Source organism: Onychostruthus taczanowskii, unplaced genomic scaffold (genome assembly GCF_017590055.1).
Source record: "Onychostruthus taczanowskii isolate IOZ18803 unplaced genomic scaffold, ASM1759005v1 scaffold6, whole genome shotgun sequence".
NCBI classification, from domain to species: Eukaryota; Metazoa; Chordata; class Aves; order Passeriformes; family Passeridae; genus Onychostruthus; species Onychostruthus taczanowskii.
This window is the reverse complement of record NW_024503679.1, coordinates 1,908,096-1,934,488: the sequence shown is the minus strand read 5'-3', so window position 1 is coordinate 1,934,488 and position 26,393 is coordinate 1,908,096. Positions and strand designations below refer to the sequence as shown.

Genomic DNA, 26,393 nt, shown 5'->3' with positions numbered 1-26,393 from the left:
CCCTTTTCCCTCCTGGGGATTAACATCCTCATGAATAGGGATCCCTGTCACCTCTAGCCCTACTGGATGCCTGCCCTCACCCACCCCATTCCCAAACAATGCTCACTTCAGTCACAGGATGGCAAAGGCCGCACGAAAATACCCTTTCAAGGGAACTTAAGTTCAAATTTTCTGGGGAGAAACTCCTGCTAGAACTGGAGATATTTATTGTTGGTGGTCAGGACAAAGGAAGGGGGTTTTTTCCCTTTATTTGGCATTGTTGAGACCACACCTGGATACGGTTTCCAGGTACATGAAGAGAGTCAGAGAGTCCTGCTGAGGCTGGTTGGGGCAGAACAAGGAGGTTTCACTTCTTTAGCCTGGAGAAGAAGGGGCTCAGGAGGAATGTAATTCCCACAGCAACCAAGAGCCATTTTTCTGGAGCACTTGGACACACAGCCCAGCTGCTGGCAGTCCTGCTGGTCCATGACTGGTTCTGGGCAGCTGGTACAATGCAAACAGGTCTCATTCCTCTCATCCCTGTGCTCAGCAGGGATGCTCCTGAGATGGAGCCAGCCTGCTTGAGCAGGATTTCACCACAAGGCTGCACAGCCAGGATTGCCTTCTGGCAGTTTGCTCCCTGCCACAGCTCCTCAGGAAAACAGCCCCACACTATGTGGGGAGCTGCATGGACACAGGAAGCCTCTTTCCCTCCCACAGCTTCCAAGAAGGCAGAGGATGAGCTCTTCACTGGAGCCATCAGGGCACAGCGGGGCTGCTAAGTGGCACTTGAAACCTCCTAAGCACAGAAAGGGCACCCAGCAGCATCGCTGCAGATTTCTGCATCTCCAGCCCTTCCTGCAGGCTCTGGGAGAAAAGCCCTCCCACTGGAGTCACCTCCATCCCCAGTGGACAGAATGCCTCCCTGGGATGCAGAGAGGCAGCCAGAGCTGCCAGCAGCCAAGTGGGCTGTAAGGAGACACCGGCCAGCTCAATCCAAGGCCTTTTAAGGAGCGGCAGAGGCTGAGGCATCCTGGACCAACCCACCGGGCTTCTGCAGCTCCCAGTCACGGGGTGCATTCACAGAGCACACTGGCCATGCCCCACGGCCCCCACAGCAGCTCAGAACTGTGCAGGGCAGCCAGGACAGCTGTCTCTCAGCTGAGACTGAGTCTGAAAAACCCCAAACCCCGGATGGCAGAGCAGGGTTCCTACAGTGCCTGCAGCACTCACCCACACAAAATCCCCACAGTCCCATCAATCACCTCAGTGTCCCCCAGCAACCTTCCTCCTGGCAGCAGGCAGAAGGGAGGATGATGATTTTTCACAAAGCCTTCACTAGGCCACTGCTAACTCATCCCACCGATGCCCGAGGGCTTTGCTCCACTAACAGAAAAGGTTTTTGCAGGCTAAAGTGAATTTTCTGCTGTCATCTCCACCCAGAGAGCAGGGAAAGGGAATGTGCTGCTGGAGAGTAACAGCAGGATAGAGCTTAGGCTGAAGCATGGATAGAGGACATGTATGTGCACGATGGATATAGGAGCAACACCAGGAACAAGGTTAACAGGCAATGTATGAAACAGTACAGAGCACCAGAGAGAGGTTCAGCCAAAAAAATCCAGGAGCAAGCTGGCCCAAAGACAAGGTGTCAGGAAGACAAACAACAGGAGTGGAGCCAGTAATTTCTCAGAGAAGATCAGGAGCTCTGTGAAATTCTGGGACTTTGCCTAAGATTTATGAGAGGTGAAGGAAAACAAGAAGGCAAAAGATCCCAAAGAGCACCCTCTTCTACAGGGAGTAACAGGCAAGTCCAAAATCACCTCATCACTGCTCACAAATGGTCTCAAAGACATGGCAAGGACATGACCATCAGAATCCTTTGTCCCCTGTGTCTCAGAGGGGATGCTGGCTGGATGGGCACGCCAATCTCAGTGGATCCAACGGGCACAGGGAAAATCAATTCCCTTTAAGCTTTTGTGTAACAAAATTTCTCTTTCCACTGTTTTGCTACACTGATCCCCCACTCCCGGTGGGATGTGGGCACACAGTCCCATGAAGCAGGAGACAACCATGCACTGCTTTATTAGGCAGTGGTGCTGCACACAGGGCCAAGGCCGGTCACTGTTCACGTTTGGCAAAGGATGGCAGTGAGTACTGAGCAGCGGTGCAGTAAGGGCAGCCTGCCTGGCACTCTGCATGCCTTGCTGGCCCAGGCAGGTCCTGCTCACTCCTGCCAGCCTCCTTACCTGCGAGCACAGCTGTTTTGTCTCTCATGGGCAGAGCTAGGCACCCTCATGGAGGTACCTCAAGCCTGCTACCGGATGATTCATCCCCGTACTCGCACACACTGCCCCCCTCCCTGGACTCTCCAAGGTCCCAGCTCCAGTCCTGGCATCCCAAGCTCTGCCAAGGAGGCAGGTGTGGAGGTGTGGACAGCCGGCGAGCCCCACTCAGCCCCTCGCTGAGTGGGGGTCCTTCCAGTGCCATGCCAGCACAAAACCAGTGCAGGGGAGCCCCTGGGAGAGCAGGACGAGGGGCCCAGCTGCAGCAATCCCCGACAGCACCGGCTGTGCCCAGCGAGCTGCTCATGGGCTGACGGTCTGGAGCCCATCCTTGGCACGGCAGCGCTCAGCCCTGGGGATGGGCCAATTTTGGGTGCACCCAGCCTTGAGCCTGGCTCGTGGGGGTGATTACTATAGGGTACGGATAGCCACCGGGTAAAGCAAGGACATGTGCTCGGCCCCCTTGATGGGCAGCTTGCGGCTGGCGTAGTGATGGATGATCTCCGGCACGCTGTCGAAGGGCGGGCTGTGCTGACCCAGCACGTACTTGTTCTCCTGTGTCCGCGACAGTTTCATGTGCATGAAGCCCTGGCTGCTCCTGTAAGGACAGATCAAGGCAGGGTTAGGGGGTACAGCTGGCCCCAGCCTCCCCTCATCTCCTGACCCCCTGACACAGGCAGCCTGCCCCTGGAGCTGAGGGGGGCACTGCTGGCTCCTGTCTGCAGCCATGCTCTGCCTGCACCATCCTGCTCCTGGCCGACTCCAAAAACACCCACAGATCAAAGGAGGGACGTGACCAATGATGCTGCACAGCGTCCCCTTGGGGAACATGGCCATGCAGTGGGGTAGGTAGGGCCCACCCAGGGTGTGTGTGGTTGGGAAGACATCACCTGGGCAAGAGCAGCAGGGGCGCTTGCTGTAGGGTCATGGAGGGGTAGTGGCTTTTGCTCCTTGCATGTGACAAAGCCCCTTTTGCAACTGCTCTGGTTCTCACAAGATCCCCTCAGCTCAAGGGACTCCAGCTCCCACATCTCCAGCCTCACCGTGGCAAATCAGGTTTTTCTCCTTTAGCCCACAGCCAAAGGATTTTCTCCTTCCCCCTCTCCCCATGGCACCACTGCAGGCTCCATAAAACCCGCTCAGCACAGCAAGATCATTTCCCAGCACAGCACGGGCACCAAGCCACGCCAGGCTGTGCAGGCAGATCCTGCCACAAACACTGATTCCAAGTGACGGACTAATGGCCCTGTTGCTATTAATTTGCGTCTCCGAGGAGAGCCACAGCCTGTCTGCAGCGTCTGGATTGCACATTACGGCAAAATATTGATGACTTAAAAGCAGACAGGACCTCATCAGTGATGCTGAGCTGCTTGGAGTGCTGCACAGCCCAGCCCCATCCCCCCGGCTGGAGACGGGCCATAATGGACAGCCCAGCTGCATTAGCAGAATGGCTTTGCAATCCATTTAGAGACAGGAGCAAGGAGCCAGCTGTCCTGAGAGGCAGCCACAGCCCCCCAATATGGGCTGAGGAAAAGCAATAGCTTGGCCGTGTCTTGCGTCCCGGTCGGGAGGGAACGGGAGCGCTGCCACACGGAACCAGGGAGAGCTGATACTGGCTGTGCTTAGCCCAAAGTGCTCCACAGGTCTTTGTCACAAGCTCAGGGATGTGATGAGATCACAGCCCTAGAGAGATGACCGAGGGAACAGGCTGCAAACACCAGCAGCCAGGACAAGGGGTGGGTGCTGCTCCTGCTGAGCACCTCTGCAGGCACAAGGAAGGACACAAAGCTTTGCAGTGTGGCCTCAGCCACTCTCCTGGAGGCACAAGCCAGGAGGGACTCACTCTCCCAGCATCTGAGGCAATGACATGACCCTATCCATGACAGGCAGCGTGAGGCTGCCTAGCCTGGACCAGCCAGGACTGTCACAGCAGGGTTAAATCCTTCCAGCTACCTGACCTGCTCCTAGCTGCTCTCTCTTGTGCATATTTTCCTTTAAAGCAACACCAAAGTACTTTAGGTCAGCATTGGAACGCTTTTCAGACCATCTCCTTGGCTGTGCCTCCTTCCTCAAGGAAAAAAAAAAAAGTTAAAAAAAAATAATAGAGAGAGCTGCAGACAGCCAGCTTACAGCTATATAAAAAGCATCCCAGGGGATTTTCCTTGGACAGGCTCTACAGAGAAAGGCAGTGGAGTAAAAATCCTGCTCCCAGGGCTGTGGGTTCTCCACAAACTCTGCAAAGACAGGCAATGCCCAAGCAACTCCCTGATGGGCTGGAAAAGGTGGAATACTGCTGCACACCATGGCCTAGCCACACATGCCCTCTGAGAGGAGGATTTTGCCGTAAGACTAAGGATGATGGCAAGAAGTAAGGGAAAAACCACTAAGAAACAGGTGACTGGCTTGTGGAGAGGTGATGAAAAGCCACCTTTGGTGATGGAATGCCACCTCCCAGGCTCTCCAACACACAACTGCCTAATGCCACTCACAAGGCAATGGTGAGACCTCTTGCAGCTTCAAATGCAAGCTGTTCAAAACCAGCCAGAAGAAGCTGTTGCTCCAAAATGGCTCACAAGCCAGGGCAAGGAAAAAACACAGAAAATTAAAATGTCAGTAAAAATTAAATCATCAGTAAAAATTCTGACCAAAAAAAGGGAAAGGAGGGAGCTACTCCAGAAGGGTTTATTGGCTGATCTGAAAGCTCTAAATGCAGAAGGAAAAAAGTATATTTTCAGTGGAGCTCCTGCCCTGGTTTGGTGTTGAAGGCAACAAAAAGAGTGAAAAAAATGTGGAGAGAGACAGAGCAATCTAATTCAAAATTGTGCCACTGGGAAATAAACAGAGAGGCTGATACCCCTTGGGAGCAATGCAGGTAGAAAGACCACTGGGGGAACTCAAAGTATACTGAGAAAGCACAAGGTTAAGAGGCTGTTGTTGGGCAGGGATAGCTGAATTGCTCAATGAATACTTATTTCCCATCTGGCAGGAACAGAGATAATATAGCTGTCCAGCAGAAGAGCAAGACGGTATTTGCTCATCCATCATCATCTTCAGACAGTAACAGGTTTGATTTTGTGGATTCGTGCTGCCCCAAGAGCCAGGACAGAGCTGGATGAGGAGCTGTGGGCAGTTCCCCCCCGTCAGGACACATGCAGAGATGCTTCATGCAATTTTGGCATCCAGGGAATCTGGAAAACTTGGGGAGAATATGAAGATTCCCCAAAAACTGCAAGCAGAAACCAAGCTGTGCTGTGGAGATGAAGTTTCCCTACTGTCAAACCAGAGCAGGGTAAAGCCGTCTCTACAGCTGAGCCAGGGAACACATCCATTGCTGGGGAGGCAAGGATGGGTACCCACATTTCCATCAACAGCGGGCTCCTACAAACTTTCTCTTCCCATGAAACTAGGCTACAAAAAAAGGGGGAACAAGAAAACAGAGCTGGAAGCTGCAACCAGACCCATTTGACTGAGAAGTGAGGCATGCCATTTGATTAATCTGAGGGATTATTAGCACTGCCAAGGAAGAGCAGCGGGGCTCCAGATCTTCCTGAGAGACATTTTTGCCAGACACCAAACCACAAACCTGTGCCACACCACAGAGAAGTGCACACTGCAGCCATTTCTGCCTGCTCGTGGTCATCTCATAGTTAGCCAATTAGCACAGGCACAATTCACTTGGGGCACCCACCTAAGGGTCACCTCTGCTGTGGGTCCACAACCCCCCAGGCCCGGCAGGCTCACTCACTTCAAGGAGAGGGAGAAGTCGTTCTTGCTGGTCTCGCTGTTGCGCACCAGGTAACTGGCCTCCTTGCACAGCCGCAGCAGCGTCTCCGCGTCCGTCCGGCTGATGGCCCCGTGGTACCAGCTGCAGGGAGAGGGCTCTGCTGTGCTGGGCACACAGCATGGCAAGGGCTCTGCCCTGGGGCAGCAGGGGAAGAGGGCTCTGCTGTGCTGGGCACAGAGCACACCCCATGGCAAGGGCTCTGCCCTGGGGCAGCAGGGGGAGAGGGCTCTGCTGTGCTGGGCACACAGCATGGCAAGGGCTCTGCCCTGGGGCAGCAGGGGGAGAGGGCTCTGCTGTTCTGGGCACACAGCTGCCCTGGGGCAGCAGGGGAAGAGGGCTCTGCTGTGCTGGGCACAGAGCACACACCATGGCAAGGGCTCTGCCCTGGGGCAGCAGCAATGCCAGCACCTCCCAAGGGACTGCAGCCACGCTCTGGGAAAAGGGGGTGGCACCACTGGGGTTGGGAGACAAGGGGCAGGGATAAACAGGCTGAAATGTGGAGCAAAGGAAGAAAGGAAGAAGCGAGTCTGCCCCAGGGATCCTCATGGTGTGGCCACAGGGCTCCCCAGTGCAGGTGGAAGGGTCAGGCAGCCGTGCTGGGCAGGCAGGACTCACCACTGACTCTCCAGGGGCAGGGCAGGGTCAATCCTCTCCCCAACAAAGGGGCCAGGCTCAGCTGTCAGTGTCTTTGTGTTCTTGAGGCTGCTGGAGCCATGCCTGAGGACAGCCCTGGCCTTCTCCTCCCTGCAGGGCGAGGTGCGGCCGTACCCCAGCCCCTCCGATGGACCTGCAAGACAGACACACATCACAGGCTGGGATCCTAACTTCCTCTGGCAGGAAGAGCCAGAACCACTTACATCACACTGGGTCACCTCACACTGCCCCATCCCCCTGGTCTAAGCAAGGGCAGGGCAGCTCTTGGGCTGCTGCTCACTGCAGTGCCCAGGCTGGAGCCAGTAGCTGAGCCCATGGAAGACATTTCCAGGGAGGTTTCAAAAGCTCAGGAGGTTTTGCTAATGCAAAAATAGATTCAGTGGCTGTGGTACAGGGTTAAGTGAGATGCTGCAAGAAGAGGTTCCCCAATCTCAGAAGAAGAGGGGATAGATGGAGCTAAAGGAAGCTGCCAGTTTGGAACCGATGGACATGTTCTTCTAACACAAACAAACAGGGGGTGAAAAAACAATTCCTGAGATGGGAAGAGGATATTTTGACTGCAGGTACCCCCCTGACACTGCCACCTGCCTGTCACCAGCCCAGCCACAGCCGTGAGTGCGGGGGATTGACCCAGCTGTGCCCCAGGGACCTGGCCTCCCACTGCCTGTTATTTCCACGCAGGATGATTTCAGCATTAACAACATTGCTTCTCTTTCCTCCCAAGAGTTCATTATTGCCCCCTGTACCACCAACCCCCTTGCACAAATTAGTTATTGATCAGGCAGAGCTGCCACAGTGTGGGGCTGCCAGGGGCTGACACTGCAGCAGCACAGTCACCCTGGAGGCAGCCAAGCCCAGAAATGCCCTAGGACTTCTCGAATGCCCCAGTCAGGACAACTCTCCATGATTTCTGGCTGCTGGATGGGGAGGCAAAAAATAGCCAGAGGGATCTTTTCCTCTCTAGCAGGGCATCCTCTAAGCTGTTTGAGTGATACCTTGTCCAGGTCCTGTGCAGGTGAGCAGGACTCTAGCCCCCCCAGCACTGCAAGGAGGGGAAGGCAGCCAAAAGCAAACCCAGCCAAAATCCTCTGCAGCTTAGCATGGCATAAACCACCCTGAGCACGGCTCAAGGAGGAGGTGCCTGGCATTATGGCTTGACAAGCTCTGCTTCTGCAGCACTCTGGCTTTTCACCGACCATGCTCGCCCTTGTACATCACACACAGGCTCCAATTTCAACTCATCACCTTAAAAAATTGGGGCAATTGTTAAAAAGCCAGACAATCAAACAGCCCAAGTGTTTGCTGGCAGCACAAAGTCATTGCGTTACAGGCTCAAAAGAAATGCATTGCACCTGTCAGAGGGAGGCAGAGGCAGGTGCATGATTAAACAGGATATTAAAAACAAGCCCTTAGGAAGAAGAAGACATCCTTCAAGACGTTCAAGTCACCCCCAGACATGGGAAATAGAAAATGAGACAAAACTCTGGCAAGATAAACTTAATACAACAAAGCAAGGCAAGTCAGAGGGAAAACAGACTCTGTGTTGCTAAAACTAGGAAAAACGACAGAGTGATGTGTTCATCAGGAGCAGGATGCATGTCAGAGCGACTGTAGGGATAATAAATGATGGGGAAAAGAAGAGGCTGCATAACAAAGAGATTAATTTTTCTTGACACCTGCATGGATTGCAGGAAGAGGATCAGAAAATTCCCACCTGCCAAGACCTTTCTTCTCAAGGACTGATCTCAGCCTGCAGCATCCCTATGGGTTTGGGAAACACCCAACAAAGCCCAGGCAGAGCAGCCACTTTGCCCTCGAGTGCCCCCACCATCAGCACCAAAATAAGGCATCACCTGCAGCCTGTGCTCAAGCCCCACTGGCTTTTATCTTATGCAGCTCTGCAGGGATCTGGGTAGCTGCAGATAAGGAAATCAGACATCTGCAGCTGGCACTGCAGTGTGTGCCCACCCGGACAGCGTCAGTGACACACAGGCAGGCCCTGCACGCTGCTACACAGGCACAGCTTGCATCCCAGCTCCACAAACTGCCCCCACCTAATGCTCTTGGCAAAATCCTAATTCACCACAGCATAAGAGCAAGGTCCTTGAAATATTAATAAAGGGTTAAAAGAGAAGCAGCAATATTTGGCTTTCATAAGTGAGACTGCCAGCAGCATCCAAAGGGGATTTACCCAAGGGCTCTATGCTCAGCACACACAAAAAAGGTTTCACAGCAAGGCAAACCTGAGATGACAAAGTGTACCTGGGAGATTTGGCTGCTCAGGATAGCAAAAGCAAGAGTGGAGAATCCACAGGGACCTCCTGACACTAAGCAGCAAGGTAATAAAACAGCAGAGGAAACGGAGCAGTGCTAAATAATGAAGAGGGGGAAAACAGCCCCAGCTTCAGCACTGGGATCTGAATTAGCTTCCTAACACACCTGTAAGGGACCTGGGCATTGAAAGTCAGTCAATGAAAGAAAACATCAGCTAAATACTCAGTGCAGTTGTTGAGAAGACCTTAAAAGCAGCCATGAAATGTTGGGAATTTGGAGGCAAAGAGGAGAGAACAAAAGGGACAGTAACAACTCTGCCATGCCATGGAATAATCCCCCAGAGCAGCTCTGCTGCTGAGAGCAAAGAGGCACCAAAGAGCTGGTGCCTCTTTGCAGCAGAAGGTACAGCAGGACAAACACTGGCGTCCAGCACACGACAACTGAAGGGGCCAGGAGGAGCTGGGGGAGGGCAGAGGAGGAGGGTCATGTCTGGCACTGCCCAGGACAAGCCCCAGGGCATCACAGCGGTCCAGAGTCACAGCGAGCACGGGCTGCAGCCCCCCGGACACGCCGCTGTCACGCAAGACCCACCATTGGCGTCTTCGTAGCTGTGCTGGCCGTGCTGCGGAGGGATGGGGGCACCAGCCTCCCCATCCGGGGGGCTTTCACTGCTGTCCAGCTGTCCCACCGGCGGGGGCCATGGCAGGTCTTTAATGACCTTGATTTCAACTGGATGGGGGTGGGGAGGGTGTGGGAAAGAGAGAGAAAGAAAGAGAAAGAAAGAGTTTAGAAAAAACATCAGCGACACCAGAGACCCACAGAGGAGGAGAGCAGTTGGGGAGGAAAGACCTGAGGACTAAATTCCCAGGAGCCCTACATCAGCTTGGCCATCTCATCCCCTCCACAGTACCAAGCAGGGACAGGCCTGAGGTGGGGCACATTCCCAGTGGAGAGACCCTGCTCCTCCATCAGTTTTTCCAGCCAACCCTCTCTGGGGTTTGGGGGAGCCTGCAATCACCCCGTTCCACATACTTGTTTGTCTGGGGGTCTTGGCCAAGCATCCCATTGCCATCTGTCCTGCCTGTGCATCTGTCTTGCCCCAGGTACCTGCCAGCGACGCACAGGCTCCACATTTCCCTGCTAGGCACCAGTGGGTTGCAGCCTTGTACCAGTGGCAGCTGCCCATCAGCAGGGGTCCCACAGACCCCTCAAAGGGGAAATGGGCCAGCAGAGATATTTTGGCATCACTGAAGAGAAGAAACACCCCACGAAACACAGCAGGATCTGCTCTGGCTTCAGAAAATACAGGCAGCAGGTCCCAGCATGGCCTAGAGAACAGCAACGTGACTCCCTCGGGACGTAGAGCAGGCCTGAAGCACCTTGGGCAGCACCCACATGTGAGCCAGACTTGTGAACACATCACTTCCACCCGGGGGTATCAAGTAAGGCAACTCCATCCAGAGCACAGACACCTCAGCACAAACCCAGCCCAGCAGAGCACGGTGTTCCATGATGGAGCCCGACACGCCGAATCCTCGGCACAGGGTGCTGTGGGACCTGGTACCCCAAGCACGAGTGACACTGTGACACTGGGCCCAGCACACATATCTCCAGCTCGCAGTGCCCACACCCAATAGGTGAACCACTCCCCAACCCCAAATTTCCACATCTCTCTCTGCCATCATCTCCACACAGTGCCACCAGCCTGAGTACCCTCAGCACCAGCTGCAGCACAGACACACAATGCTGCAATTAAAATGCATCCTAGATAAGAGCGTAGCAATTAGCCAGCACCGGCAAGGAGCCAGCGCTAATGCACAGCATGGATTTCCTCATTACCAAACACAAACACAATCGATCCCACAGCACGGATAAATAGGTCAGGGGGCTGGACGAAGGCTCCTTGGGTATCCTCCTGCCCTGAGGAAGGAGGGATCTGCTTGAGTGCAGGGTAGAACCTATCTCTGCAAGGCTGAGGGTGTTAATTTGCACCACAGGCTGTGACTGGTTGGAGCATGGAAGAGGCAATGGAACACAGGTGTTGGACAGGTTACCAAGGCAGCTCTATCCATCACTCTGTCCAGCCTGGCTCCCTGCTCACAGAAACAGCTTCTGCAAGAGCACAAGTACCCCCTGAGCTATGAAAATGAAGAGACCAACATTACTGCCCCCCAGAAGATGAAGGAACCCCAAAGATCCAGCTTCACAAAAAGTGTTGTTTGCTTTATGGCTGCTCCAATCACTCACCTGCGAAGGCTTTGGAGATCCGCTCCTTCTTCCATTCCCAGGGCTGGTCATATTCCTCTGGTGGCCTCTCATCATCCTCGGGCAGCCGGGACTCCCTGGGCCTGGGGCACGCCGAGCAGTCACTGTCCATGTCCAGCACAGGCTCATAGGGAGTGTCGTAGAGGTGCAGCGGCCGGGCGGGAGCCTCCCGCAAGCCCTTCTGGCGGATCTCTGCCCAGAGCAGAGGGAAAACACCATGAGCCTCCTGCCCAACACAGTCATGGTCCCCCAAAACGGTGCTAGATGACAGGCATCAATGTCACCCGTGGTAAAATGGGGTAGGAAGCATCAGCAGAGGAGGAAACAACAAGCAGCTGCCAGGAGTAGGAGAGCTGCTCAACAGCACCAAGATCCCCACAGTCCCACACCCCCACTCCTGGGCAGCCTGGCAAAATGGGGTCCATGGGGACAGAGCACCCTGAGCCTGTCTTCCCGCAAGCAGCGAGGCTGAGTTTCTCCCCTGGACACCCAGAGTGGTTGGTTTAATAAAACACCCCTCCCTCAAGCAAAACAAAGTCTCTCCCACAGGCACAAGCAGTCTCTCCACTGCTTGCTGGTTTTTCCAAGAAATATAATGGACTACTTCAAAAAGCCACGAGCTTTCCAGAAACCACTTACTCCAGGAAAACCACAGAGCTGCAAAGCAGAGCCAGAGCCAGCTTGGTGACCCTGAGCACTGCCTTCAGGAGCATATGCTCCCAGCTCGCCAGCTTTCCAGCCCTAGACAGGCCCACTGGGGGCCCTGCTGCTGCAGCAGACACAGCGTGTTCTGCCCCAGTCCTAACTGAATTAAATAGCTCCCACATCCATCTTAGTTTTAAGCCAGATGCATGGAATGTCAGGTCCCTCATGACTCAACCTGGCAGCTGGGGTCCTGAGGGACAGCATCGCAGGGAGATGTGCCTGTAGTGCTCAGACAGTCTTTGCATGCTCCTGCACACCCAGTGCACAAGGATAAAGCTGGGAAAATTTGCCTGCAAAATGGCTGTGCCCCACCAGAACCATCACCCAGGTTTGCCTTATGTGGGGGCTACAAGGAGCAGAATACAGTGGCCACCAAACTCAGGGACCAGAGGTGTGAAGAGTGGCCTTTGTGTGATGCCTTCCACCTTACCAGCCATCATCTTCTGGGCTTCATACGGCTCCATATATCCGTCATTCTCCATCACCTTCTCCAGCCCTGCCTGGCTACCTGCCACCTGTGCCGCATCAAAGGGATCTGCATAGTCCTCCAGAACAGCCAGCTGGAAAAGGGGAAGAACAGGAAAAGGGTTAAGGCACTCTCTGCCTTTACTGGGAGGTGGAAGGAAGAGCCCACCATGAGCTCCTCCAGCAGCAGCCAGTGACCACTGAGAACACAAACCCACACCGTGGCAGCCCTGCAGAGCCCAGCAGGCAGCTGACAGCTTTCCAGGCACCGGCACTTGGCCGTGGAAATGCTCCAGCCTTTGTCCTGAAAGCTGAGATTGGAGCCAAGCAGAGCAGAAGGCAGCTCTGCCCCTCCCTCACCATCAGGCCAAACTGCCAGCACCCACATAGATGCCCTGGCCCGGTCCCCACCGCAGCACAGGGCTGCCAGCAGTGCTCTACTCCTCCATGGCACACAGATGCTCTCCTGCACACAGCCACATTTCCTTTCCCAAGGTGGAGAAGGGACATAGATCCCAAAACCGGGGTGTCAGCCGGCACTGGCAAAACTAGGAACTCACTGGTTATTTTCCAGTGCACTCATTCAAAGAGCTTTTCTAACAAAAGGGCTAAGAATAGCCTATGGCTTCCTCTCCACTCCTTCCCAGGCCACCACAGCATCTCCAGACACATCCTAAGTTAAGTAAGACAAGATAGAACCTTCCTCCAGGAAGCCAAACCAGGAGTTTCTCAAGTGCCATGTCACAAGGTCAGCACTAAATTCCTGAGATTTGTGCTTACTAGTGGAAAGGAGAGGATCCTGCAGTAGGATATGTGGGATGTCCCAGAGCTCAATCCCCTCCAGCACTGGAGGCACATACCTGCTCTAGCATCTCAGCAGCTTCCCAGTCAAAGCATCCCATCACATGACCCTGCAGTCCTCAAGAAGCCTGGAGCTGTACATCCCACCTCCAGCCCCAAAGCAGGACCAGACAATATTTCCACAGCAATCAAATGTACCCAAGCACCTTAGCAAGGTCTGGTCACCTACCAGGATGTAAATCCCCAGCTTGGGGGGATTTGCTACCACAAAACGGGTCTGCAGATGTCCCACAGCAAGGACCAAATGTCCCAAGCATGGTGTGGCAGCTGCCTGATCCCACCTGGTGCCAGGCTCCATCCTCACCACTACGCTGCCCTGCTCCTGGCCAGCCATGGAGACCACGGCTGCTCACACATTCCTCTGCAGCTCCAATAATCAGCTTAAAACAAAAGATTTCTCCCTCCTTCCTGCGCAAAATGCCCAACAATAGCCTGTGACAGAAAACCCAGCAGGAAAAGGGAACAGGAACTGGAACTGTAAACACCTCCATGCAGTCCTAAGACTTGGCACCCCTGTGAGCTACATGAGGCACATGGCTCTCCGTGCCTGGCTCACCACCTCCTCCCTAAATGTCCCAGCTCCACGGGCAGCTGATGCATGGGGAACAGGATCAGCTCTCCAAGCCTGGTCCCTCCATGCCAGGGCGCAAGCACTTGCTTGTGATCATCCCCAGACCACATCCCAGCTGCCCCACAGGAGCAGAACAGGGTTCAGACACGGGAGCTGCAGATGCTCTCCCCCCTCGGCAAGGCAGAGGACAGATGGTGTCAGAGTACCGGCTCCACCCCGGGCAGGGGGCAGCGAGCCAGGACACGGCTCAGGAGCAGCCAGACCCAGCTCTGCAGGGGGAGACAGGCAATCTGCTCTCACCTCTATCATCCGAGGGGTGCCAGGCATCACTCAGGCCCTGCCAAGCACTGGGGACACAAAGGAGCAGTGCTGAGCCCAGGGGTCTGCAGCCCTTTGCTTGCCACCACCAGGGTGAAATTCCCCATGGGAAATGCAAGTCGCTGGTGACTTTGGCAGCTGCTTGGTGAACCAGGACCTGCTTCCCCCTGCTGCCTGAGATCTCAGTGAAGCTGCTCCAAACAGCCAGGACATCCCATGGCCTCTCCCATGCCTCGAAAGCTGCAGAGGCTCTTGCTGCACCTTAACACCTGCAGAGCACAGCCCTGTGACAGCAGCAGCATCTTCGCACATGTGCTCAAGACAATGGAGGCATGGGCATGCCAGCAGCGTCCCTACACACACAAATGCACCAGCTCAACAGCCAGGGTGGCTGAATGGGCTGTGCCATGTTCAGTACTAACTTTAGCAGAGCTCTCATGGCTCCAAGCATGCTCGGGGGCTGTGAAATGCAGTTTGCTGACCCTCCTGGGGTTAGCTGTCTGTTCCTCAGTCCCAACCTGACCACATTCAAACCTGCCATGAACCACATTTCCTAGACAGGCACAGACCTATCTTGCTGCTGGTGCCAGTCCTGGACCCTCTCTCTGCACCATACAAACACAGCAGCTTCAGACGGGGTCGGGAGGCTAACCTGCATGCAGTGGTCACTGTCATAGAATCATTAAGGTTGGAAAAGACCTCCAAGATCATCAAACCCAACCATATTTCCTTGTGTTTAGGGCTGGCTTCCCAGGGAGGAATGCACAAGCTCCAGCAGGCTCACAGAGCGGCCCCCATACAGATGCTTCCAGGTCTAGAAAGCAGAGGATGGTGGAGAATCCTAACAGGTCTCTGTCAAGACCTCTAAAACTGGATATTTTGCCTGCAGAAGTTTGCAGAGGCACTCAGCAAAGATTAGATGGAATTTGTTGGAAGAGGATGTGATTTGCTGAGTTCAGCATGGACCCAGAGCAAATGGCTCTGATTAGAGGCAAGCTCCTTGGGTCTGGGGGGAATTTGCCACACTGGTTTGCTCTTCCACTGCCTCAAGGATGCCACTTCATAGGAGCAAGGTCTCCCAACTGTAGGGTGACGAGAACTTAAATCCATTTGTTTTTCAAATTTTCAAATACAGCAGAGAACCAGAACAGGTGGGAAGATGACTACAGAAAAGGTGGGAAGGCAATTACCGCCTCCAGGAGCATCACAACCTTGGGATGGACAAGCGAGCCCAGGAGAATGGTGCCTCAAGCCCCAAGACTGAGGGGCTGGAGGCTCCAGCCAGTGCCAGGAATGGGGCAAACAGCAGGGATCATGCAATTACTGGGCACACCCTAATGCCCTTGCACATGGGGCCGTATTACGGTTGCCCAGGAAACTGAATCTCTGACATTTCCTAATCTGAGTCCTGGACTTTATGAGCCATGCAGGGCTCTCAGCAGCAGCCACAGTGCAAACTGCTGCTCCCAAGAGTGGGAGGGGGCCACAGCCACTGCCAAGGCAGCTCCCAGGGGTGCCCTGAGCCCCCCACTTTGCTTCAAGGCCAGGCATTTCCATGCTTTGCTCATGTTCCGTGTTGCTGAGGGAGCTGCTCACTGCCATCCGATCCCACCACACGGCTGTGGAGGCATCCCCTGCTTATACATAGCACAAGCTTTGCTAGATTTGAAATAATTTGGGTGCAGAGCAAAAGCCTGACATGCAAAGCCACCATCTTGGTGCAGATCAGTCCTTCAGGGAGCAGCCAAGCACCACTGGCACCTGGACACATATCCTGCTTGAGCACGAGTGTTTTTCACATGTTTATCTGCCGCAGCAATGCAAACCCAGATCCCTGCTGCAGCGCTGGGGCTGGTCTCACTCTATTATACATGCCAACAGTAAGGGGAAAAGAAGCAAATCAAAATTAATGCAAAGAACCAAATCATCACTGGGTTCTCACAGTCAAACAGCTTTTATGCTGCCCACCGGTGAAGGTGACAGATCACATCTCTTCAAGAGCATTCACAGTTCAGACACCAAAATCCCAGGGCAGAGCTGGGGCTCTTTGTCCCATCTTGCTCAGAAACATTCTACCTGCCACCACCTTCTGCCACAACAAGATGTTTCACTCTACACAGAGGTTTGCAGAGGATTCCTGAGGAGATCCTCCACCTTAAAAACGAGTTTCCCGCCCTGGAGGTAAAGCACATTCGGGGTCTCCTCAGAAGATTGGTAAATTGAGCAACCTCCGTCAGGTGCAAAATTCCTCCAGTTTTACACATCTGGCAGCTCGGCTTTTGGCAGACGCCGAAGCCAAACCCAAAAGCAAACACAGTGCTGACCTTCCAAGAAGGGTCTGGTGCACGGCCCACAGGGGACAGCTGGGCTGGGCAGGGAGCCCAGGGCTGCAGCCGTGGCACAGGAGGAGGGCACACGGCACGGACAGCACAGCATCGGCAGCGCGTAAGATGACTCAGATGGAGGAGGCTCTCGCAGGAAAGACACACACCCAAGAGCTTCCTGACCGGCTGTTCCCACACCCTGCGGCACTGACCCTGCACTCCCGGCAAGAGCAGCAGCGACTGCTCCCGGTGGGCACAGGACAAAGATGTCCTCAGGCACATCCCCAAGCCCACCCTCAAGCTTGTCCTGGGTGCAGGCAGCAGCAGGTCCCTCAGCGCATCTCTCCCCACTGCATTCCAGTGGCGTTGCTTCTGGTGCCTAATCCAAACACAGCAGGGAAGACACCTCCAGAATATCCACCTGGCTCAGGTGAACGGCACAGGGCCAGCCCATTGTCCACCACTGTGGGGGGGGGGGAAGGCCTGGCACACCAAGCAGACTGAGGAGGACATTGCTGTCCACACCATTTCCAGCAGAGTTTGGAAAGCAGCACCAGCCACTGCAGAGCTCGCTCTAATGCATCCCCACAGGATGCTGCAGATTCCAAGAAGGTGCAAAGATGTGACAGCTCATGCTACAGCAGCAAAGCATCGTGCAGCATAGGCAGGAAGGATTCCTGCACCAAGATGTTCCTGCCCTTTCCATTCTCCAGAAGAAGCACGACAGCTACAGCAGGCACAGGGTGCCCAGGGAGCACAGTCAGCCCCCAGCCACAACAAACCACATGGTCTCAGCCACACCACACAATCAGGAACGAGTGACTGCTCTTTCCACTCGTCTCCATCCTAATCGTCCCCACTTGGAAGGGCTGCATATTTTATTAGAGTGATTTTCCCCACCTATCATTAACAAAAACCCTCTCTGCTCCAGCAGCTTTGTCTGTACACGGAATTGTACTTCTCCTTTAACCTCCAGCATCACCACAACCCAAGAGGTCTGTATTCTCGTCCCTGCAGCACGTAGGGAACAGTGCCTCTTCCTGAGTCTGCAAGCACTGAGCCCCTCTACAACCATCATCTCAGCAGAGGCTCCAGCTTCTCCTTTAACCTCCAGCATCACCACAACCCAAGAGGTCTGTATTCTCGTCCCTGCAGCACGTAGGGAACAGTGCCTCTTCCTAAGTCTGCAAGCACTGAGCCCCCTGCACAACCATCATCTCAGGTCCCAGCTCCAGTATCCCTGCCCTGTTCCTGGACAGCTTGACATCACCAAGATGTCAAGCTGTACCACCTTCTGTACCACCTTCAGAAAGAGCCACCATGATGTTGGAGCAGTTGGGGAACCCTCCCACTGCTCAGCCCAGTAGATGAGAGCTGCAAAGGGCTTTTTAGCCCAACACAGTTGCTCTACATGGTGGACATTCCCTGGCTTCTCCAGGAAAACTGTATTAATGGACAGCTGCAAGCACTATCAAATATTTCCACTTTTACTCCGGTTTTGCCCAGGCTCTGGAGCTCTGTGTCCATCACATACCAGAGCCCTAAAGAATTAGAAGTCTCCTCCCTACAGTGGCATGCGAGACCATCAGTAATCTAATCACTGCCTATCTTGGAACAATGAAGGGTCTTCAGCCTAGCGCGGTTTGAGCACAGTTTCCCCAGATGTATCCCAGCTTCTGACTTTTCTCCAAACTTCTCAGATTCTCCCCAGCCTCTGGATCTCCAAACAGCCTGGCTGTATCTGTCAGCAGTCCCTGCTTCCCACAGCTCTGTGTCAGCCCTTTGCACATCACAGCCCGAGTCCACATGCTCCTGCTCTGATCCTGCACACATATTCCAGAGGAAAAACCATCCAGACTGCCTCAGCAAACCACAGCACCACGGTGGCTCCTCTGGTCCCTACTACCAGTGCCACCTTCCTCATCCCCCTCTGCTGCCTGCAGCAGCCAGTTTACCCAGCTCAAAGGGGGAGCTCTGCTGGGCCACTCGAGAAATCTCCTAAAAGCAATTAGTCAGTACAGGCAACTTCCCAAGATCCACCAGCAACAAGTTTTTCTATCTGCTTAAAACATTCTCTAGCAGATTTTTCCCGGTGCTCATTTCATTGTGCCGCCCGGCAGTGCCAGGACCACGGATGGCATCACTGACTGTATCCGCGATTCCCTCCGCCAGCCAGATCTGCAATCCCGTCGAGTTCGCCTGACAAGCCCCGTCTTGCAGGCGGCAGCGCCAGCGGGCACTAATTACCCGCTCCTGCCTTTATTTGCGCAGTCCCCGCATCAGCCTCTCCTCCAAAGGGAGGCCCGGCACCAACGGCCGCAGCCCCGCTTGGGCTCATCCTCCACCAGCTCCCGGTGCACTCTGAGCCCGTCTCCCCATGGGGAGTCTGCCCAGCTCCTACCTCTCACCGGGGATGTTTCTCGCCTCCTTGCCAGCACCAGAGCTCCAGGTTCTGCTCTCAACCCTGGAGAAGCCGGCGGGGGGTGGCGGCAGACAAAGAGGCGCTGAGGCTCCCTGACAAAGCAGCGCGGCATCTCTGGGGGTCCGGCCGCCGCCGCTGGCACGGGCAGCCCGGGCAAGCGGGCAGAGGGAGATCCACCAGGCACGGAGCGCTGGGAGGCCCAGGGTCACGGGCCCCAGCGTCAGAGGGCACCGCAGACAGTGCTGTGCTCCTCTGCGAGCGCGCTTCCCGCTGGGGATCATACCTGCCTCCCGCGGGAGCCGCAGGAGATGCCGGGGCCGCCCCCGTTCCCGCTGACGTGTGCCCGGCATGCCGGTGCTGCCGGGGCACAGCGGGAAGGCGACACGGGAGCCCCGTGGAGCCTGGCCGTGCCCCCCCTCGGCGCTCGAGGATCTAACCCCGCTCCTAATTGCGGATGCCAACAGTCTGGCGGGACCACCGAGGCCATCTCCGTGACCGGGGGGCTCAGGCTCCACCTGCCCCTAGGGTCCTGGTCCTGCTTCTCCCGGCAGGGGCCGAGCCTCCGGCGCGGTCACTCGGGATAGCGCAAGTGGCGGGATACCGCGGGGAGAGCACCGCGGCCCCGTGCCCGGTCACTCACCTCCTGCGGCGGCTCGTCGGGCGGTTCGGGACCGGCCGGGGGCGAGCTGGGGGGAGCCGGCACCGGCGGCGGCGGCGAGGGGCTGGCGGGCACCTTTTCCACCGCCTCCACCTTGATGAGCCGGTGCTTGGGCGAGACGTAGCGGGGCCCGTCGGGGGCGGCGGCGGGCGGCGGGCCGCTGTAGGGGTCCTCGAAGTCGCGCTCCTTCTGCAGCCGGTAGGCCGCCACGATGTCGGGCTGGGCGGCGGCCAGGGGCTCGGCCGCGCCCCCGGGCGGCAGGGGCGGCTGAGGCGGCGGCCCAGCGCGGTAGTCGGGCTTGGGCGGCGCGGGTGGCGCGGGCCGGGCGCTGCGGAAGCCCAGGTGTTCGCGGAGCCAGCGGGCCACGCTCCCCGCCGCCTTCCGCCGCGCCCGGCCCTCCTCGGCGCTCCGGGCCGCCCCTCGCGCTCGGGCCCGATCCGGCCCCGGCGCTGCCCCAGCCACCCCGGAGTGTCCTTCGGCACCAGGGGAAAGGCCGCCGGGGAGGCAGCGGGCGAGGCAGGGCGGTAAAGGGTCCCTCGTGGGGTCACGGAGCGTCCCGAGCTGGAAGGAGCCCACGAGGGTCATCCAGTCCATGTGCTCGGTGCAAACCCGCTGCCGGGGATGTGTTTGGTGGGAGCAGCCCCGTGCGGGACCCCCGGAGCAGTTCGCTCCAGGGAGACACTGAAACGTGAGGCTGGCACTGTGGACCGCCACAAGAAACACTGCGGGAAGGGATGAGCAGGGACAAGGCAGGGAAGTGCTTGGGAAGAACGCTGAGCTCAAGCTGGATGTGCAAAGACATTGGAGTGAGCATGCAGGGCTGATCCCCAGCACAGGGGCTGGAGGACATCCCCTGGGATGCAGCGGAAAGTGGCACTGGGAGCAGTCTTGGGGCATGGCAGCAGAGCCCGAGGCTGTTGCAGCAACAAGAAACATGCTAACACACATTGTGACTGCTCCCCCTGGACACACAGCCATCACCAGCCGGCAGCCTTCTTTTCTCACCCACCACCGAGACCATCTCCCCGTGCTCTCCAATGCCCCAGCAGCCCTGTCTCCAGACCTATGCCCCCAAACCCTCCACATCCCTTCCTAGATACACACCATCACCCAAACCTGCTTCCAGGCTCACGGGCTGAATCCCCTGAAGACCATGAAGAAAGAAAAGGCCAGACACAGGATGCTCCAAGAGCAAGACCCCCACAGAGGTCCCACTGCAAGCTGTGAAGCTTGCAGAGGCATCCAGTGAGCAGGGACAGATGCCACAGTGTGTCCCTGCATGTCCTCACACCATGAGCCGTGGTCCTGCACAGTGTGGGGACAGATGCTGGGATCTTGCTGTCAGGGTGCCTAGCTGGGGAGAGAAGTTTCTCATGGTGACCTCCTTCCTACCAGCCCTGTGCAGGAGGGAGAGTGAGGATGTGGCTGCCAAGGAACTGAGCTTCCTGTGCCAGCCTGACACAGTACATGCCCAGCATGTGCCCAGGGAGCCCGCTGAGTCCCAGATTTTCTGCTTCCTTGGGCACACTCCTGCTTGAGAAACCCATCCAAATTTGCCAGGTCCAGCTGGACATCAAGGGAGCTTCCTCCAAAGGGAGAAGACAGCCATGAAACCCAGAAAACAGCACTGGAAATTTCAAAGCATGGGGATTGCAAGATGCAAAAGGCATCAGGAGAAAAAGCATCTGTGAAGAACAAAGTGATCACCAGGCTGTGTTTGCAGTCTAGCAGCAGACCTCGCTCCCGGGCTCTCAGATGGAGATGAAGAGACTTATTAAAATGCAGAAAAGACAGAGATTCTCAATAAATTTGCCTGTCCAGCATTTGGAAGGAAGCAGGGCTAATGGCACTTGAGATTGAAAGCACTTCCACCCTCTATTAGTAACCAAGGAGGATGTTCAGCAGCAGCTGTAGGAGATGGCTCTTGTTAAATACTCAGGCCTGGAAAACACACGCTCAGTGTCTCCAGAGAGGGCACCGAGGAGGGATCTAGCTTTGTGGTGGTGTTTGTGTTTTTTTAAACACTACCATGTCAGATGAATTGCAAAGGTTCTTCCTTCTCATCCAGTCCTGGCACATCTCCCACATCGCTCTCTCCTTGGAGAGGCAGCTGTGCCGGGGCCATGCTGGGATTTGACAAAGGTCTGTGGTCCATGCCCATGTGGGACCCCAGCACCTCCTCACCATTTGTTGGGCCTGTTTCTCTTCCACACTGGCCCAGTGTAGCCCTGTTCTCTGATCCGTGCCCCTGAGGCATCACCTTCTCACCTCAGGCTTCAGCAGAGCTTGGAGGGGTATCAAAGTCTCTGGACTCACCTGAGTCCTCAGATTAGAGCTTCCCCTGGGTATTGGCTTCCCCTTGGCCCAACCACCCAGGCAGCAGGTGAAGAGAGCACAGCGGAGGTGAGAGCCTCCTGGGACACTGCTTTGTGCTTGGGGAGCTTTAAGGGGCCTCCAGAAGGAGACCAAATGACCTCACCACCTGCATGGCTTGGTACAGGCTGCTCATATTCTGTTCTGCAGTCATAACGAGAGCCTGGTGACATTGCTCTGTTCACAGTGGTTCACTTCAGGTTTGGAGGAGCAGTGGCAGATTTCTACATTCCCACCGCCAAAGCCAGAATCTGTCTGCTGCTCATGCTCCAGCTGGTGCTGCTCCAATCCCAACTTGTTTACACTCTCCACACCTTACTCCTGTTGGGACTGCAGGTTTGATGGCTGCACTGTAGAGACTGACCCCACACCACAGCAGTGGCTGTGATGCCACTGTGCCTGCGAGTCACCACGGCTCACTGTGACAGATGGCTGCCATGGGGGGTTGTGGGTGTAGGGGCTGGCAGGGGACACAGGGTGGGACTGGCAGACGGGAGAGGATGAGGGAGCACAGGCTGCACCACTCGCGTGCCAGACTCCACATTTTAGCTTCTCGCTCATGCATCCCCAGGTAGGATGTGCAGCCCTGGGGGCTGCCTGCTGCTGGCAGTGCCCACAGCCCTTGGAGCCCCCAGGAAGGAGGGAAGGAGGGAAGGATGGCTATGGAGCCATTTGCACACAGTCCTCAGATAGGAACATAACAACCCATGGCTGTGCAGAAGTGATTTGTGGTTCACTCTGAGGGACCATGGGAACAGGGGAGGCAGAAGGGCTTTCTGCAGGTGTGTGCAAGGATGCAGGGCTGGTCCTCTGCACTGAAATCTCTGCTCCCACCCTCTTCTCCACCTCTGAAGGGTCCAGGAGCTCTTTGCTGAGATCTCCAGGCTGGTGCTCACAGCATTGCCCTTCCTCTTACCAAAGGAGCTGTTTGGCTGGGTGAATTCAGACAGGTCAGAGCACGCACCAGGAAGAAAAATCCAGGTAATGTCTTCCGGGCTGCTGCCAGCCCAGCAGAGAGCTGTGTGCATCCTCAGCCCTCATCCATCCTCCGGGGCCTGAGGAGCTGCTTCGGCTGCCTGAAGTGCTCGTGGTGCTCACCCCCAGCTGGGAACAGGAGCCCTGTTTGGCAGCTGGGCTAAGAACAGCACACAGCACCTTCTCTGGGCTGAGGAGGGATCGTGCCACATCTTCACGGCAAAGCTTCCCCTCCGGTTTAGCCTTGGGTGGTGCGGACACAGCCCAGCGTCCCCCGGCAGCAGCTTCCGGTGACTCAGAGCAGAAGGTCTGTGCCCCTGCACACTCCCGGCTGACTCACCCCCGGCTATGTGGGGCTGAACCTGACACTTCCCCACGTGTCACTTGAGTCAGGTGCTGGGCCGACTCCTTCCCCGGATGCCAGCATCGACCCTGGCTTGCAGGGAAGCCTGCAGCTCCTTGAATCTCCAGGTGCTTCTTCCACAGCTTCAAACAAAAGCATTTGCAGGAGTTTTGGAGTGCCTGTGTGCCTGCTCCTTTCCTCTCCGGGAGCAAGCCACATCCACCCCATTGTGCAGCACAGCAGGGTCCAAGAGGATGTCACATCTGCTGGGTGACAGCCGAACCAACTCCAGGGTCTGGGTACAGCAGGGGACGTGAGGACTGGAAGGTGGCAACTGTGACACCAGAATTGCTTCCTGGGAGGCAGCCAGGGAGTCCCAGGCTGATAAATGACACATCTGTTCTCTGCAAATGAACAAAAATTGGCATACGGAGGAGGAAACTGGCATCGTTAGGGAACAGATGGATAAATATGACATATTGGGGAAGAGTCGATACAGCTCTCTTGCAGTGAATTTCTCTTTTTCATAGCTGGTGCTTTCTTGGAAAAAGCCAGCAGGCCCCTGAGGTGATCCAGCAGAAGTCCCTGCATTTCCACACGCAGATCTTTTGACAAGATGAGGTCAACGGCAAAATCTGCAATAATATTGAATTATTCTGGAAATTGTGGATGGATGCTAAGCATTGCAGGAGGACTTTGAGAGGTTTAGGAAGTTGGCAATAAAATGAGACAAAAGCCAGTGTTAGGGAAGGGACACAAATGGGGAAACCAAGCCCAGGCTCTTGTCCAAAGTGATGGGTTCTGAGATTGGGAGCTCTGACAGTCTGTGAAACTGTCCCCTCAGCAGAAGTTAAAACCTCAAAGACTCTCTGTCAAGCTGATAGGAAGGGTCAGGAAAAAGGAGAGATGAAATCAGAGATATCGCTATTCCCTAGCCAATCCCAGTCTACATGCATTTCTGGTCCCCCTATTCCAAGGATACAGCAGAGCTGGAAAATGTGCACAGAAGGGCAACAGGAGGATCCAAGGGCTCTGCACATGGGGTTCCTGAAGGACCAGGGCTCTTTGGCACAGAGAAGAGACAGCTGGGATCACAGAGCAGAGATCTGCACAGCTGGGGGAGGTGGGAGAGGCTGAAATAACAGTGATAACACAAGGAGGAGACTCAGCACACAGTAGCCCTCCCTGCCAGGGGCTGCTGCAGATGCTGTGTGGTTTAGGAACAAGACCACACAAATCCACAGAAAAAAATCCATAAATACATATTAAATACAAGGACTAGTACAAAGGAGACTTGTGAGATTTTAGGGGCAGGGATTGTGTCCAGGGGAAGTGTTGATACACATTTGCACCAGGGAACCATCAAAGCCTGGGCAGGATATGCGCAAAGCATGTGTCTTTACCAAATGGAGCAAATTTCTGCAGGCACTTTTTGCAGCTCTCCAGCCTTTCTGTAAAAAAAAAAAAAAAAAAAAAAAAAAAAGAAAAAAAAATCATTATGCAGTTGATAGAATAATTGAGGCAATGCTAATTGACCAAAAGAAGAGATGACAACTTGCTGAAAGACATCTGCCAGCTTGGAGCCAGATCCATTGGTCATCACCTCAGCCATGGAGAGCCTGGTCCCTGCCTCTGCTCTCTGCAGTGACAGCCCTCTGCACATCAGGAGCCCGAGTGTCACAGCTGCTCTGTATGTGGTCCATCATCTCATTAACACTTTGAGGAGGTGTGGAGTGCACTGGGGAACTTCATTTCCACAGGTTCAGGTGCAGCATTCTGGAGACAGGCCAGTGAGAGCGCTGGGTGACAAGAGAGGAGAGAAAAATGACTGCAGGACTGACACCCAGGGTGGGGGAAACACTTCTTTCACTGACAGGTGCAAGGTTTGAGGGAAATTTCCAAACAGCCATTATGTAAACTCTTTGATTTTTTGTTTTGTTTTTTTTTTTTTTTTTTTTTACAAAATCATTTTGTGTGGGCTCAAGTCCCAGAGAGCTGAATTCTCCCCTCTCAGGTCTCGTGGGGACAGGGGAACCAAGACACAGGAGGTTTCCTGTAACAAAACCAGGATAATGACAGGAAAACCTCATGACAGATGCTGGCTTGGTGGCAACAGCTCTATTATATCATGCAAATTGCATGGCCTCATCCAGCCACCCACTCCACACTCTGACAGCCAGGTGGATGCTCTTGGGGCTTCAACCATAGCACAAATTCAGTCCCTTCATTGCTGGCCCTCCATTTTTGGGTTTTATTTGCTCCTGTGAAAGCGTTTGATCCTGCAAGGACAAAACAGCATCCAGCGGGATAAAATGCCTGAATCCCTCTTCTGAATGAATGAAGGAAACAGGACCAGCTGCGAGAGCACGGATCTGAACTCAATAGCAAGTGGTAAAGTGGAATTGATTGGAGCTGCCTGCCCTCATCGATCTGAGGCTGAGCAAACTAAGGAGCTGGAGCATTTGCAGCTCAATCAGAGCCATGTGCTGGTGGGGGCCTGTGCTGTGGGGCTGGCAGGGGACCCCAGTGCCCCGGGAAGGGGTTAATGGTGGGTTTGATTAATCCAGCTGCAGCAGCCATGCTCACACAGCTGGGTCCTTCTCCAGACAGCTTTATGTTGCCTGTGGGCAACACCCACCCTGGTATCCCCTTATATCTCTTAATAGGGCTGTCATCAGCTGTCAGGAAGATGGGCTCAGTGCACAAGAGCAAAACAGTGGCCATTGCTCCCACAGAGAGGGGATCAATTGCAATTGCCACCAGCCCAATTTCTCTGAAAGGGCTGAGGCAGAAAATGAAGGGGAATTCAGAGATGAGTGCAAGAAATGGGGAGGTGAGGGCTGGCAGGCTGCCTGGCAGCTCTTGGTGGCCTGTTTTCTGCCCACTCAGCAGCACAAACCTGGGTGAAGAGGTGGCTGTGTGCAGGCCATAAATCCCTGCAGTGGGAGGAGGCTCCTGCTGTGCACAAAGGCAGAGTGAGAGCTGGGGCTGGCAGCTGGAATCAGGCAGGGCACACACAGACATGTGGCAGCATTTATTTAAGGCTGCAGGGTGGCTGGTTCTCCCCTGGGACACTTTCCTCACATTCCATCTTCAGCTGGATGCTGGACACACAAGGGAAGAGCTCAAGAGGCTGCTCT

At 55.2% G+C, this 26,393-nt stretch overlaps 1 protein-coding gene across 2 annotated transcripts; it reads right to left on the bottom strand.

Moving 5' to 3' along the window:
- Nucleotides 1-1,534: 1,534 nt before the first annotated feature.
- Nucleotides 1,535-19,677, bottom strand: SHF (Src homology 2 domain containing F). Of its 2 annotated transcripts, XR_005953684.1 has the most exons (7): nt 19,545-19,677; nt 12,374-12,503; nt 11,221-11,430; nt 9,565-9,702; nt 6,661-6,832; nt 5,950-6,126; nt 2,726-2,859 (listed from the first exon to the last, which is right to left on the bottom strand). XR_005953684.1 is itself a non-coding variant. In XM_041418298.1 (6 exons), exons 2-6 carry the CDS (start codon nt 12,423-12,425, stop codon nt 2,673-2,675), a joined length of 741 nt encoding a protein of 246 aa, XP_041274232.1. In that variant the 5' UTR covers nt 12,426-12,503; nt 19,545-19,677; the 3' UTR covers nt 1,535-2,672. The 2 variants fall into 2 exon arrangements, 1 of the variants encoding a protein (XP_041274232.1); XM_041418298.1 differs by lacking the exon at nt 9,565-9,702 and having other exon boundaries at nt 1,535-2,859; nt 6,007-6,126.
- Nucleotides 19,678-26,393: the final 6,716 nt, after the last annotated feature.

Excerpts from the sequence above, each read along its gene's own strand:
- SHF (XM_041418298.1), bottom strand. The coding sequence starts at position 12,425 with ATGGAGAATGACGGATATATGGAGCCGTATGAAGCCCAGAAGATGATG. Across the intron at positions 11,431-12,373 it reads AGCCCAGAAGATGATGGCTG|AGATCCGCCAGAAGGGCTTG; the intron begins GTAAGGTGGAAG and ends TGCTCTGGGCAG. Across the intron at positions 6,127-6,660 it reads CTGCCCCTGGAGAGTCAGTG|CTGGTACCACGGGGCCATCA; the intron begins GTGAGTCCTGCC and ends CTCTCCCTGCAG.